Raw genomic sequence first — 16,469 nt, 5'->3', positions numbered from 1 at the left:
GGGGGGAGAGAGGGCGGCACAGAGAGAGGGGAGAGAGAGAGAGAGGGGGAGAGAGAGAGGGAGGCACAGAGAGAGGGGAGAGAGAGAGAGGCACAGAGAGAGGGAGAGAGGGAGAGAGAGAGAGGGGGAGAGAGAGGGGAGAGAGAGAGAGAGAGGGGGAGAGAGAGGGGCGGCACAGAGAGGGAGAGAGGGGAGAGAGAGAGAGAGAGGGGGGAGAGAGAGAGGGCGGCACAGAGAGAGGGGAGACAGAGAGAGAGAGAGGGGAGAGAGAGAGGGGGGAGAGAGGGAGGGCGGCACAGAGAGGGAGAGAGGGGAGAGAGAGAGGCACAGAGAGGGAGAGAGAGGGGGAGAGAGAGAGAGAGTCAGATGTTTCCAGTTGTCGCCATCATAGAGATGTCAACCGCTGGAGTTGTTGTTGTTACTAGCGGTAACAGGGTAGTGTCTGTAATACTAGCGGTAACAGGGTAGTGTCTGTAATACTAGCGGTAACAGGGTAGTGTCTGTAATACTAGCGGTAACAGGGTAGTGTCTCCCTCCCTCCCTCCCCCATAATCTCCGTGGTTCTAAATCAAGTTGTTTAGTTCACTACTAAAATCTGAAGTGATTTTACCCACGCACCGTTACCGTTTCTCTCCCTCCTTCCACCCCTCCTCTCCTTTCCCCCTCTTTCTCTCCCGCCACCCCTCTTTATCTCCCTCCACCCCTCTTTCTCTCCCTCCTTCCACCCCGCCTCTCCTACCCCCTCCTTCCATCCCTCCTCTCCCCCTTCTTTCTCTCCCTCCACCCCTCTTTCTCTCCCTCCTTCCACCCCTCTTTCTCTCCTTCCACCCCTCTTTCTCTCCTTTCCCCCTCCTTCTCTCCCTCCTTCCACCCCTCCTTCTCTCCCTCCTTCCACCCCTCTTTCTCTCCTTCCACCCCTCTTTCTCTCCTTCCACCCCTCCTTCCACCCCTCCTTCTCTCCTTACCCCTCTTTCTCTCCCTCCTTCCACCCCTCCTCTCCTACCCCCTCCTTCCTTCCACCCCTCCTCTTCTACCCCCTCTTTCTCTCCCTCCTTCCACCCCTCCTCTCCTTCCCCCTCCTCTCTTTCTCTCCCTCCTTCCACCCCTCCTCTCCTTCCCCCTCTCTTTCTCTCCCTACTTCCTCTCCTTCCCCCTCTCTTTCTCTCCCTACTTCCACCCCTCCTCTCCCTCCTTCTCTCCCTCCTCCCACTCCTCCTCTTTCTCTTTCCCCCTCTCCTTCTCTCCCTCCTTCCTTCTCGCCCTACTTCCACCCCTCCTCTCTTTCCCCCTCTCCTTCTCTCCCTCCTTCCTCTCTTTCCCCCTCTCCTTCTCTCCCTCCTTCCTCTCTTTCCCCCTCTCCTTCTCACCCTACTTCCACCCCTCCCCTCTCCTTCTCACCCTACTTCCACCCCTCCCCTCTCTCCCTCCTCCCTCTCTTTCCTCCTCTCCTTCTCTCCCTCCTTCCACCCCTCCTCTCCTACCCCCTCCTTCCACCCCTCTTTCTCTCCCTCCTTCCTCTCTTTCCCCCTCTCCTTCTCACCCTACTTCCACCCCTCCCCTCTCCTTCTCACCCTACTTCCACCCCTCCCCTCTCTCCCTCTCTTTCCTCCTCTCCTTCTCTCCCTCCTTCCACCCCTCCTCTCCTACCCCCTCCTTCCACCCCTCTTTCTCTCCCTCCTTCCTCTCTTTCCCCCTCTCCTTCTCTCCCTCCTTCCTCTCTTTCCCCCTCTCCTTCTCTCCCTCCTTCCTCTCTTTCCCCCTCTCCTTCTCACCCTACTTCCACCCCTCCCCTCTCTCCCTCCTCCCTCTCTTTCCCCCTCTCCTTCTCGCCCTACTTCCACCCCTTCCACCCCTTCTCACCCTACTTCCACCCCTCCCCTCTCTCCTCCCTCTCTTTCCTCCTCTCCTTCTCTCCCTCCTTCCACCCCTCCTCTCCTACCCCCTCCTTCCACCCCTCTTTCTCTCCCTCCTTCCTCTCTTTCCCCCTCTCCTTCTCTCCCTCCTTCCTCTCTTTCCCCCTCTCCTTCTCTCCCTCCTTCCTCTTTCCCCCTCTCCTTCTCACCCTACTTCCACCCCTCCCCTCTCTCCCTCCTCCCTCTCTTTCCCCCTCTCCTTCTCGCCCTACTTCCACCCCTCCCCTCTCTCCCTCCTCCGTCTCTTTCCCCCTCTCCTTAATATCATGTCTGTCCCTCCCTCCCACTATGCATCAATCTTTTAATGGGGAGCTAATGAGTGCAACCCTTGGGAGACCGGTAGAGAATCAGAATTGAACTAGAGATAAAACATCATATCAAATACACCTACACTTCCTCTTTCATCATAGGTGGCCACGCCTGGAGGAGGAGCATCAGCTGCTGAAACTCCTCCCACTTCCTGCTGTCGCCTAGCAGCTGGAGGAAGAGACGATACCTCTTCTCCTCATTTTCTATGTCATCCATCTCCACCTGACAGAAAGAGAGAGGAGGGGGAGAGAGAGAGGAGGGGGAGAGAGAGAGAGGAGGGGGAAAAGAGAGAGAGGAGGGGGGAGAGAGAGAGGGAGGGGGAGAGAGGGAGGGGGAGAGAGGGAGGGGGAGAGAGGGAGGGAAGAGAGGGGGGGGAAGAGAGGGGAGGGGGAGAGAGAGAATTAAAGTAAATCGTTTCATTCGTTCTCAGATTTAACAGTTCAGAGTCCTATCAACACTATTAATATACTAACACCCCACAGACAGACAGACAATATACTAACACCTCACAGACAGACAGACAATATACTAACACCTCACAGACAGAGACACTATTAATATACTAACACCCCACAGACAGACAGACAATATACTAACACCCCACAGACAGACAGACAATATACTAACGACAGACAGACAGACAGACAGACAATATACAGACAGACACTAACACCCCACAGACAGACAGACAGACACTATTAATATACCAACCCACAGACAGACAGACACTATTAATATACCACCCCATAGACAGACAGACAGACACTATTAATATACCACCCCACAGACAGACACACTATTAATATACCACCCCACAGACAGACAGACAGACAGACATACACTATTAATATACCACCCACAGACAGACAGACAGACACTAACACCCCACAGACAGACAGACACTATTAATATACCACCCCACAGACAGACAGACAGACACTATTAATATACCACCCCACAGACAGACACTATTAATATACCACCCCACAGACAGACAGACACTATTAATATACCACCCCACAGACAGACAGACAGACAGACAGATTAATATACCAACCCACAGACAGACAGACAGACACTATTAATATACCACCCCACAGACAGACAGACAGACACTATTAATATACCACCCCACAGACAGACAGACACTATTAATATACCACCCCACAGACAGACACACTATTAATATACAACCCCACAGACAGACAGACAGACAGACAGACACTATTAATATACCACCCCACAGACAGACAGACAGACAGACTATTAATATACCACCCCACAGACAGACAGACAGACAGACACTATTAATATACCACCCCACAGACAGACAGACAGACACTATTAATATACCACCCCACAGACAGACAGACACTATTAATATACCACCCCACAGACAGACAGACACTATTAATATACCACCCCATAGACAGACAGACAGACAGACACTATTAATATACAGACCACAGACAGACAGACAGACAGACACTATTAATATACCACAGACAGACAGACAGACAGACACTATTAATATACCACCCCACAGACAGACAGACAGACACTATTAATATACCACCCCACAGACAGACAGACACTATTAATATACCACCCCACAGACAGACAGACACTATTAATATACCACCCACAGACAGACAGACACTATTAATATACCACCCCACAGACAGACAGACACTATTAATATAGACACCCAGACAGACAGACAGACACTATTAAGATACCACCCCACAGACAGACAGACAGACAGACACTATTAATATACCACCCCACAGACAGACAGACAGACACTATTAATATACCACCCCACAGACAGACAGACAGACACTATTAATATACCACCCCACAGACAGACAGACACTATTAATATACCACCCCACAGACAGACAGACAGACACTATTAGACAGACCACCCCAGACAGACAGACAGACAGACACTATTAATATACCACCCCAGACAGACAGACAGACAGACAGACAGACAGACACTATTAATATACAGACCCCACAGACAGACAGACAGACACTACAGATATACCACCCCATAGACAGACAGACACTATTAATATACCACCCCACAGACAGACAGACAGACACTATTAATATACCACCCCACAGACAGACACTATTAATATACCACCCCACAGACAGACACACTATTAATATACCACCCCACAGACAGACAGACAGACAGACAGACACTATTAATATACCACCCCACAGACAGACAGACAGACACTATTAATAGACACACCCCACAGACAGACACTATTAATATACCACCCAGATAGACAGACAGACAGACAGACACTATTAATATACAGACCCCACAGACAGACAGACACTATTAATATACCACCCCACAGACAGACAGACAGACACTATTAATATACCACCCCACAGACAGACAGACACTATTAATATACCACCCCAGACAGACAGACAGACACTATTAATATAGACAGACACCCAGACAGACAGACAGACAGACACTATTAATATACAGACAGACAGACACTATTAATATACCACCCCACAGACAGACACTATTAATATACAGACCCCACAGACAGACACTATTAATATAGACACCCCAGACAGACAGACACTATTAATATACCACCCCACAGACAGACAGACACTATTAATATACAGACCCCACAGACAGACAGACACTATTAGATATACACCCCACAGACAGACACTATTAATATACACCCCAGACAGACAGACAGACACTAGAATACAGACAGACAGACAGACAGACAGACAGACACTATTAGACATACACCCCAGACAGACAGACAGACACTACAGATATACCACCCCACAGACAGACAGACACTATTAATATACCAGACCCACAGACAGACAGACAGACACTATTAATATACCACCCCACAGACAGACAGACACTATTAATATACCACCCACAGACAGACAGACACTATTAATAGACAGACAGACAGACAGACAGACACTATTAATATACCACCCCACAGACAGACAGACAGACACTATTAATATACCACCCACAGACAGACAGACAGACACTATTAGATATACCACCCCACAGACAGACAGACAGACACTATTACAGACAGACAGACAGACAGACAGACAGACAATATACCACCCCACAGACAGACAGACACTGTTAATATACCACCCCACAGACAGACAGACAGACACTATTAATATACCACCCCACAGACAGACAGACAGACACTATTAATATACACCCCACAGACAGACAGACAGACAGACAGACAATATACAACAGACAGACAGACACTACAATATACACCCCACAGACAGACAGACAGACAGACAGATACCAACCCACAGACAGACAGACAGACACTATTAATATACAGACAGACAGACAGACAGACAGACAGACAGACATTAATATACAGACCCCACAGACAGACAGACACTACAGACAGATACCACCCCACAGACAGACAGACACTATTAATATACCACCCCACAGACAGACAGACACTATTAATATACAGACAGACCCCACAGACAGACAGACAGACACTATTAATATACCACCCCACAGACAGACAGACACTATTAATATACCACCCCACAGACAGACAGACAGACAGACAGATATACCACCCCATAGACAGACAGACACTATTAATATACCACAGACAGACACAGACAGACAGACAGACACTATTAATATACCACAGACAGACAGACAGACACTATTAATAGACCACCCCATAGACAGACAGACAGACAGACACTATTAATATACCACCCCACAGACAGACAGACACTATTAATATACCACCCCACAGACAGACAGACACTATTAATATACACCCCACAGACAGACAGACAGACAGACACTATTAATATACCACCCCACAGACAGACAGACAGACACTATTAACAGACAGACCCCACAGACAGACAGACAGACACTATTAATATACCACCCCACAGACAGACAGACACTATTAATATACCACCCCACAGACAGACAGACACTATTAATATACCACCCCACAGACAGACAGACAGACAGACACTATTAATATACCACCCCACAGACAGACAGACACTATTAATAGACCACCCCACAGACAGACAGACACTATTAATATACCACCCCACAGACAGACAGACACTATTAATATACCACCCCACAGACAGACAGACACTATTAATATACCACCCCACAGACAGACACTATTAATATACCACCCCACAGACAGACAGACACTATTAATATACCACCCCACAGACAGACAGACAGACAGACACTATTAATATACCACAGACAGACAGACAGACACTATTAATATACCACCCCACAGACAGACAGACACTATTAATATACACCCCACAGACAGACAGACACTATTAATATACACCCCACAGACAGACAGACACTATTAATATACCACCCCACAGACAGACAGACACTATTAATATACCACCCCACAGACAGACAGACACTATTAATATACCACCCCACAGACAGACAGACACTATTAATATACAGACAGACAGACAGACACTATTAATATACCACCCCACAGACAGACAGACACTATTAATATACCACCCCACAGACAGACAGACAGACACTACAGACAGACAGACCCCACAGACAGACAGACAGACACTATTAGACAGACCACCCCACAGACAGACAGACAGACACTATTAATATACCACCCCACAGACAGACAGACAGACAGACAGACAGACAGACAGACACTATTAATATACCACCCCACAGACAGACAGACACTACAATATACCACCCCACAGACACAGACAGACAGACACTATTAATATACCACCCACAGACAGACAGACAGACACTATTAATATACCACCCCACAGACAGACAGACAGACATTAATATACCACCCCACAGACAGACAGACAGACACTATTAATATACCACCCACAGACAGACAGACAGACACTATTAATATACAGACAGACAGACAGACACTACAGACAGACAGACAGACAGACAGACAGACAGACAGACCACCCCACAGACAGACACTATTAAGACAGACAGACAGACACACTATTAATATACCACCCCACAGACAGACAGACAGACACTATTAATATACCACCCCACAGACAGACAGACAGACTATTAATATACACCCCAGACAGACAGACAGACAGACACTATTAATATACCACCCCAGACAGACAGACAGACACTATTAATATACCACCCCACAGACAGACAGACACTATTAATATACCACCCCACAGACAGACAGACAGACACTATTAATATACCACCCCACAGACAGACAGACAGACACTATTAATATACCACCCCACAGACAGACAGACACTATTAATATACCACCCCACAGACAGACAGACACTATTAATATACCACCCCACAGACAGACAGACAGACAGACACTATTAAGATACAGACAGACATTAATATACCACACAGACAGACAGACACTATTAATATACCACCCCACAGACAGACAGACACTATTAATATACCACCCCACAGACAGACAGACACTATTAATATACCACCCCACAGACAGACAGACAGACAGACAGATTAATATACCACCCCACAGACAGACAGACAGACACTATTAATATACCACCCCAGACAGACAGACAGACAGACACTATTAATATACCACCCCACAGACAGACAGACAGACACTATTAATATACCACCCCACAGACAGACAGACAGACACTATTAATATACCACCCCACAGACAGACACTATTAATATACCACCCCACAGACAGACAGACAGACACTATTAATATACCACCCCACAGACAGACAGACACTATTAATATACCACCCCACAGACAGACAGACAGACACTATTAATATACCACCCCACAGACAGACAGACACTATTAATATACCACCCCACAGACAGACAGACAGACACTATTAATATACCACCCCACAGACAGACAGACACTATTAATATACCACCCCACAGACAGACAGACACTATTAATATACCACCCCACAGACAGACAGACACTATTAATATACCACCCCACAGACAGACAGACAGACACTATTAATATACCACCCCACAGACAGACAGACAGACACTATTAATATACCACCCCACAGACAGACAGACAGACACTATTAATATACCACCCCACAGACAGACAGACAGACACTATTAATATACCACCCCACAGACAGACAGACAGACACTATTAATATACCACCCCACAGACAGACAGACAGACACTATTAATATACCACCCCAGACAGACAGACAGACACTATTAATATACCACCCCACAGACAGACAGACAGACACTATTAATATACCACCCCACAGACAGACAGACAGACACTATTAATATACCACCCCACAGACAGACAGACAAAACAAGAGAATCCAACACTACACAAAGTAGGTCACACACCTGAAACATTCAGACATGGGCTTACACACACACCAGGCAGGTACACACACACACACACACACACAGGCAGGTACACACACACACACACACACACCAGGCAGGTACACACACACACCCACACACACACACACACCAGGCAGGTACACACACACACAACATGTTTACATTTGCAGTGCATACTAACGAGATGGTGTGTAATGAATGATCTGTCAGCGAGATTCTCCAATTACATTGAATGAACTAAAGGACAAAATACGAACCCACCAACCCCAACAAGGCTTGTGGGGAGGATAGTAGGATAGATAGATAGGATACACAGTATGGTAAACAAACTCCAGCTGTGGTGACGAGCGGTTGGATTTCTGAGACCAAAGCATTCTGGGTGACGCTGGTGTGTGAAGTGGTTGAAACTACAACTCTACCAAAGGACAAGACTATTCCACGTGGAGCGTTGGCTCCACGGCTGGAAGTGGTTCAACTCTGAGACTATCGATCCCTACAGAATAAGAGAAAATCTTAGATACAAATGACTAGTCAGCAGCTAGAAATGACGTAAACCGAGAATACAGAGAACCTTCAAACATCTAATCTATGAGAACATTTCTGAATGGTACTCTGAAGTATCCACTCTAACCCTGAAATACTTTGATCTTCGGGGGAAACGCAACCAGAGAGACTCTGATCTCCAGCAGACGGACCGGGTTCCAACAGAGAAGACAACAATGACATGGGCATAAATAGAATGAACGGCCGTTCATGTGCGAAGGATAACCCGCTCTCTCTCAGTCTCCACCCCTTTCCCTTTGTCCACCAAACCGCCATATCGGCTTGGTCCACTAGGGACTCTTTCCTATCGTTGTTACTAACCGATATCTACTGTTTGTTTCTGATGTATTTCTGTGATTATTTAGTTAGTTAGTAAATAATTGAGCCATTTGGTGTATGGGATGATTCATAGTAGAGGCTGGGTTCGTGCAGATAACCAACCATTTATGATGTTTTGATGTTTTGATGAGACTGACGAAGGTAGTAATTATTATTATTTTTTATTTATTTTACCTTTATTTTACTAGGCAAGTCAGTTAAGAACGAATTCTTATTTTCAATGACGGCCTACTGGGGAACAGTGGGTTAACTGCCTGTTCAGGGGCAGAACGACAGATTTTTACCTTGTCAGCTCGGGGATTCAAACTTGCAACCTTTCGGTTACTAGTCCAACGCTCTAACCACTAGGCTACCCTGCCGCCTCTACACTCTAACAACTAGGCTACCCTGCCTAGTGGTTAATTAATTAATAGAAGAATAATTGATCAGATATTAAAATAGATTATAACTTTGTAAATGTGAACAATTTAAATGGAATTCCTAGTTAATTAAATTTACATTAGTTTAATCATGTCATAATAATTACAGAGAATTGATTTGATCAAATAAACAGACGTCACATTTAAAGACTAAATACACAACACAGACCACGTATTCCAATTGGCTTAAACTCTTCAACGTCATCCTCAGCTCTGGCATCTTCCCCTATATTTGGAACCAAGGACTGATCACCTCAAATCATAAAATTGGAAAGAAATTTGACCACAATAATTACCTGGAATATATGTCAACAGCAATCTCGAACAAATACTCTGCAGACTCCAACATTTCCTCAGTGAAAACAATGTCCTGAGAAAATGTCAAATTGGCTTTTTACCAAATTACCGTACGACCGACCATGTATTCACCCTAATGGACAACCAAACAAACCAAAACAAAGGCAAAGTCTTCTCATGCTTTGCTGATTTCAAAAAAGCTTTTGACTTAATTTGTCATGAGCTATACAAATTGATGGAAAGTGGGGGTAAAACATACAACATAAAATCCATGAACACAAACCACAAGTGTGCGGCTAAAATTGGCATAAAAAACACACACATTTCTTTCTATGGACCTTTGTGTGAGACAGTGATGCAGCTTAAGCCCCACCCTCTTCAACATACAGTGGGGAGAATAAGTATTTGATACACTGCCGATTTTGCAGGTTTTCCTACTTACAAAGCATGTCGAGGCCTGTAATTTTTTATCATAGGTACACTTCAACTGTGAAAGACGGAATCTAAAACAAAAATCCAGAAAATCACATTGTATGATTTTTAAGTAATTTGCATTTTATTTCATGACATTAGTATTTGATCACCTACCAACCAGTAAGAATTCCGGCTCTCACAGACCTGTTAGTGCCATATCTACTGGGTGAAATTCCACAGTGTGCCATCACAGCAGCAAGATGTGTGACCTGTTGCCACGAGAAAAGGGCAACCAGTGAAGAACAAACACCATTGTAAATACAACCCATATCTGTTGATCTTCCCTTTAGTGCTTCAACTATTCGCACATTGTTACAACACTGTACAACACAGCCAATAATATAACATTTGCCATGTCTATATTCTCCTAAAACTGGTGAGTGTAAAGTTAATGAACATTTCCGTAGTTTTTTCCCCTCTTGTTAGTCTACTCCATTTGCTTTGGCAATGTAAAGATATGTTTCACATACCAATAATAATAATACCCTTTGAATTGAATTGAAAGAGAGACAGAGAGAGATGGATGGGGAGAGAGAGAGAGATGGATGGGGAGAGAGACAGAGAGAGAGAGAGAGAGAGAGAGATGGATGGGGAGAGAGAGAGAGATGGATGGGGAGAGAGACAGAGAGAGAGAGAGAGAGATGGATGGGGAGAGAGACCGAGAGAGAGAGAGAGAGAGAGAGAGAGAGAGATGGATGGAGAGAGAGAGATGGATGGGGAGAGAGACAGAGAGAGAGAGAGAGAGAGAGAGAGAGAGAGATGGATGGGGAGAGAGAGAGAGATGGATGGGGAGAGAGACAGAGAGAGAGAGAGAGAGAGAGATGGATGGAGAGAGAGAGATGGATGGGGAGAGAGACAGAGAGAGAGAGAGAGAGAGAGATGGATGGGGAGAGAGACAGAGACAGAGAGAGAGAGAGAGAGAGAGAGATGGATGGGGAGAGAGAGAGAGATGGATGGGGAGAGAGACAGAGATGGATGGGGAGAGAGAGAGAGATGGATGGGGAGAGAGACAGAGAGAGAGAGAGAGAGAGAGATGGATGGGGAGAGAGAGAGAGATGGATGGGGAGAGAGAGAGAGATGGATGGGGAGAGAGAGAGAGATGGATGGGGAGAGAGAGAGAGATGGATGGGGAGAGAGACAGAGAGAGAGAGAGAGAGAGAGAGAGAGATGGATGGGGAGAGAGAGAGAGATGGATGGGGAGAGACAGAGAGAGAGAGAGAGAGAGAGATGGATGGGGAGAGAGAGAGAGATGGATGGGGAGAGAGAGAGAGATGGATGGGGAGAGAGAGAGAGATGGATGGGGAGAGAGAGAGAGATGGATGGGGAGAGAGAGAGAGATGGATGGGGAGAGAGACAGAGAGAGAGAGAGAGAGAGAGAGATGGATGGGGAGAGAGTGAGAGATGGATGGGGAGACAGACAGAGAGAGAGAGAGAGAGAGAGAGATGGATGGGGGAGAGAGACAGAGACAGAGAGAGAGAGAGAGAGAGATGGATGGGGAGAGAGAGAGAGATGGATGGGGAGAGAGAGAGAGATGGATGGGGAGAGAGAGAGAGATGGATGGGGAGAGAGACAGAGAGAGAGAGAGAGAGAGAGAGAGAGAGAGATGGATGGGGAGAGAGAGAGAGATGGATGGGGAGAGAGACAGAGAGAGAGAGATGGATGGGGAGAGAGAGAGATGGATGGGGAGAGAGAGAGAGATGGATGGGGAGAGAGACAGAGATGGATGGGGAGAGAGAGAGATAGATGGATGGGGAGAGAGAGAGATGGATGGGGAGACAGACAGAGAGAGAGAGAGAGAGAGAGATGGATGGGGAGAGAGACAGAGAGAGAGAGAGAGAGAGATGGATGGGGAGAGAGACAGAGAGAGAGAGAGAGAGACAGAGAGAGAGATGGATGGGGAGAGAGAGAGAGATGGATGGGGAGAGAGACAGAGAGAGAGAGAGAGATGGATGGGGAGAGAGACAGAGACAGAGAGAGAGAGAGAGAGAGAGAGAGATGGATGGGGAGAGAGAGAGATGGATGGGGAGAGAGAGAGAGATGGATGGGGAGAGAGACAGAGATGGATGGGGAGAGAGAGAGAGAGATGGATGGGGAGAGAGAGAGAGAGAGATGGATGGGGGAGAGAGAGATGGATGGGGGAGAGAGAGAGAGAGAGAGAGAGAGGATGGATGGGGAGATACCCCCTCTCTCCAACTATCTCAACCCCTCTCTCTCTCCAACTATCTCAACCCCCTACTCTCCTTTTAACCCACATCGCTCCCCCTCTCTCTCCAACTATCTCAACCCCCTACTCTCCTTTTAACCCACATCAACCCCCTACTCTCCTTTTAACCCACATCGCTCCCCTCTCTCTCTCAACTATCTCAACCCCCCTACTCTCCTTTTAACCCACACGCTCCCCCTACTCTCCTTTTAACCCACATCGCCCCCTACTCTCCTTTTAACCCACATCGCTCCCTCTCTCTCTCCAACTTTCTCCACCCCCTCTCTCCAACTATCTCCACCCCCTCTCTCTCCAACTATCTCCACCCCTCTCTCTCCAACTATCTCAACCCCCTCTCTCTCTCTCTCTCCCAACTATCTCAACCCCCTACTCTCCTTTTAACCCACATCGCTCCCCCTCTCTCTCCAACTATCTCGACCCCCTCTCTCTCTCTCTCTCCACCCCCTCTCTCTCTCTCTCCACCCCCCTCTCTCTCTCTCTCTCCAACTCCCTCTCTCTCTCTCTCTCCAACTATCTCCACCCCCTCTCTCTCTCCAACTATCTCAACCCCCTACTCTCCTTTTAACCCACATCGCTCCCCTCTCTCTCTCCAACTATCTCAACCCCTCTCTCTCCAACTATCTCAACCCCTCTCTCTCTTGCCTTATTTTTCCTTCATCCCATCTCCCCTCTCCATAGTAAAATCAATTAGTGTTCTTGCTAGCTGAATTATCAGGTTTATAATGTGTGTATGTATGAGTGTGTGTGAGCGCGCCAGCTGAATTATCAGGTTTATAATGTGTGTATGTATGAGTGTGTGTGAGCGCGCCAGCTGAATTATCAGGTTTATAATGTGTGTATGTATGAGTGTGTGTGAGCGCGCCAGCTGAATTATCAGGTTTATAATGTGTGTATGTATGAGTGTGTGTGAGCGCCAGCTGAATTATCAGGTTTATAATGTGTGTATGTATGAGTGTGTGTGAGCGCGCCAGCTGAATTATCAGGTTTATAATGTGTGTATGTATGAGTGTGTGTGAGCGCGCCAGCTGAATTATCAGGTTTATAATGTGTGTATGTATGAGTGTGTGTGAGCGCGCCAGCTGAATTATCAGGTTTATAATGTGTGTATGTATGAGTGTGTGTGAGCGCGCCAGCTGAATTATCAGGTTTATAATGTGTGTATGTATGAGTGTGTGTGAGCGCGCCAGCTGAATTATCAGGTTTATAATGTGTGTATGTATGAGTGTGTGTGAGCGCCAGCTGAGTGGCTGGATTAAGAGCTATTGATATAATGACATCTCACTGAGTGCTCTCGTTTCACACACACACACACACACACACACACACACACACACACACACACACACACACACACACAGAGATGATGTTTCTCAGTGCCTGGTGTGTAAGCATTGAGCCAGTGTGTTTCTGTTGACTGCTCAACATGGAGGGTAATACACAGACACATCTACACAATGAAACAGTAGCAGTTTGGGTAATACACAGACACATCTACACAATGAAACAGTAGCAGTTTGGGTAATACACAGACACATCTACACAATGAATCCACCCCCAGCATCAGTAGCAGTTTGGGTAATACACAGACACATCTACACAATGAATCCACCCCCAGTAACAGTAGCAGTTTGGGTAATACACAGACACATCTACACAATGAATCCACCCCCAGTAACAGTAGCAGTTTGGGTAATACACAGACACATCTACACAATGAATCCACCCCAGTAACAGTAGCAGTTTGGGTAATACACAGACACATCTACACAATGAATCCACCCCCAGTAACAGTAGCAGTTTGGGTAATACACAGACACATCTACACAATGAATCCACCCCCAGTATCAGTAGCAGTTTGACTGTGGTTAACCAGTTACATCCTCACTGTATATGCACTACCAGTAAATAAATGTATGTTCATGCACACAGTACCAGTCAAACGTTTTAGGACTCATCTACTCCAGGGCTTTCCTTTAGTTTTACTATTTTCTACATTGTAGAATAATAAATAAAATTATAATAAATAAAATTTGATTTGAAGACATCAACACTATGGAATCATGTAGTAACCAAAAAAGTGTTAAACAAATCCAAATATATTTTCTATTTGAGATACTTTAAAGTAGCCACCCTTTGACTGGTTGATAGCTTTGCACTCTCGGCATTCTCTCAACCAGCTTCATGAGGTAGTCACCTGGAATGCATTTCAATTAACAGGTGTCCCTTGTTAAACTTACATTTGTGGAATTTCTTTCCTTCTAAATGCATTTGAGCCAATCTGCTGCAAAGGATAAGTTCATTAGAGTTACCAGCCTCAGAAACCGCAGCCCAAACAAAAGCTTCACAGAGTTCAAGTAACAGACGCATCTCAACATCAACTGTTCAGAGGAGACTGTGTGAATCCGGCCTTCATGGTTGAATGGCTGCAAAGAAACCACGACTAAAGGACACCAATAATAAGAAGAGACTTGCTTGGTCCAAGAAACACGAGCATTGGAAATTAGACCGGTGGAAATCTGTTTTTAGGCTGATGAGACATTTTAGATTTGGTTCCAACCTCCGTGTCTTTGTGAGACGCAGAGTAGGTGAACGGATTATCTCTGCAAGTGTGGTTCCCACTGTGAAGCTTAGAGGAGGAGGTGTGATGGTGCTTTGCTGGTGACACTGTCTGGGATTTATTTAGAATTCTAGAAACACTTAACTAGCATGGCTACCACAGCATTCTGCAGAGATACGCCATCCCATCTGGTTTGCGCTTAGTGGGACTATCATTTGTTATCAACAGGACAATGACCCAACACACTTCCAGGCGGTGTAAGGGCTATTTGACCAAGGAGAGTGATATAGTGCTGCATCAGATGACCTGGCCTCCACAATCACCTGACCTCAACCCAATTGCGCTGGTTTGGAATGAGTTGGAGTGAAGGAAAAGAAGCCAACAATTGCTCAGCATATGTGGGAACTCATTTAAAACTGTTGGAAAAGCATTGCAGGTGAAGCTGGTTGAGAGAATGCAAAGCGTGTGCAAAGCTGTCATCAAGGCAAATGGTGCTTACTTTGAAGAATCTAGAAAATATAAAATACATAGATTTGTTTAACACTTTTTTTGGTTACTACATGATTCCATATGTGTTATTTCATAGTGTTGATGTCTTCATTATTATTCTACAATGTAGAAAATAGTAAAAATAAAGAAAAAACCTGGAATGAGTAGACGTGTCCAAACTGTTGACTGGTACTGTCAAGAGATAGATGGAGAGAGAGACATAGAGAGAGTGAAGGAGACCTAGATAGTGGAAGGTTAAGCAGGGGGGGTGGAATGGGAGGAAGAGGAATGGAGAGGTAGAAAGAGAGAGAGTGATCTCCTCTCACAGGTATTGAATAATGCAGAGGCCTGCAGAGACAGAGAGACTGAAAACAGCCAATCTGTCATGCAACAGGTCAGGGTCACTGCAGTGACGTGGCCAATCAGCTTTAATTTATACT

At 46.0% G+C, this 16,469-nt stretch overlaps 1 protein-coding gene across 1 annotated transcript in view; it reads right to left on the bottom strand.

Annotated features, from left to right (window-relative positions):
- LOC121840008 (neuroblastoma-amplified sequence-like) overlaps positions 1 to 16,469 on the bottom strand; it is a 136,949-nt gene that overhangs the window by 18,807 nt on the left and 101,673 nt on the right. The window contains exon 7 of the mRNA XM_042301125.1: positions 2,305 to 2,444. Coding sequence (XP_042157059.1) covers positions 2,305 to 2,444 — 140 coding nt within the window. The remainder of the gene's footprint in view (positions 1 to 2,304; positions 2,445 to 16,469) is intronic.

The sequence above is a fragment of the Oncorhynchus tshawytscha genome, linkage group LG18 (genome assembly GCF_018296145.1).
Source record: "Oncorhynchus tshawytscha isolate Ot180627B linkage group LG18, Otsh_v2.0, whole genome shotgun sequence".
In the NCBI taxonomy this organism is placed as follows: domain Eukaryota; kingdom Metazoa; phylum Chordata; class Actinopteri; order Salmoniformes; family Salmonidae; genus Oncorhynchus; species Oncorhynchus tshawytscha.
This window is presented reverse-complemented; position numbering and strand designations above follow the sequence as displayed.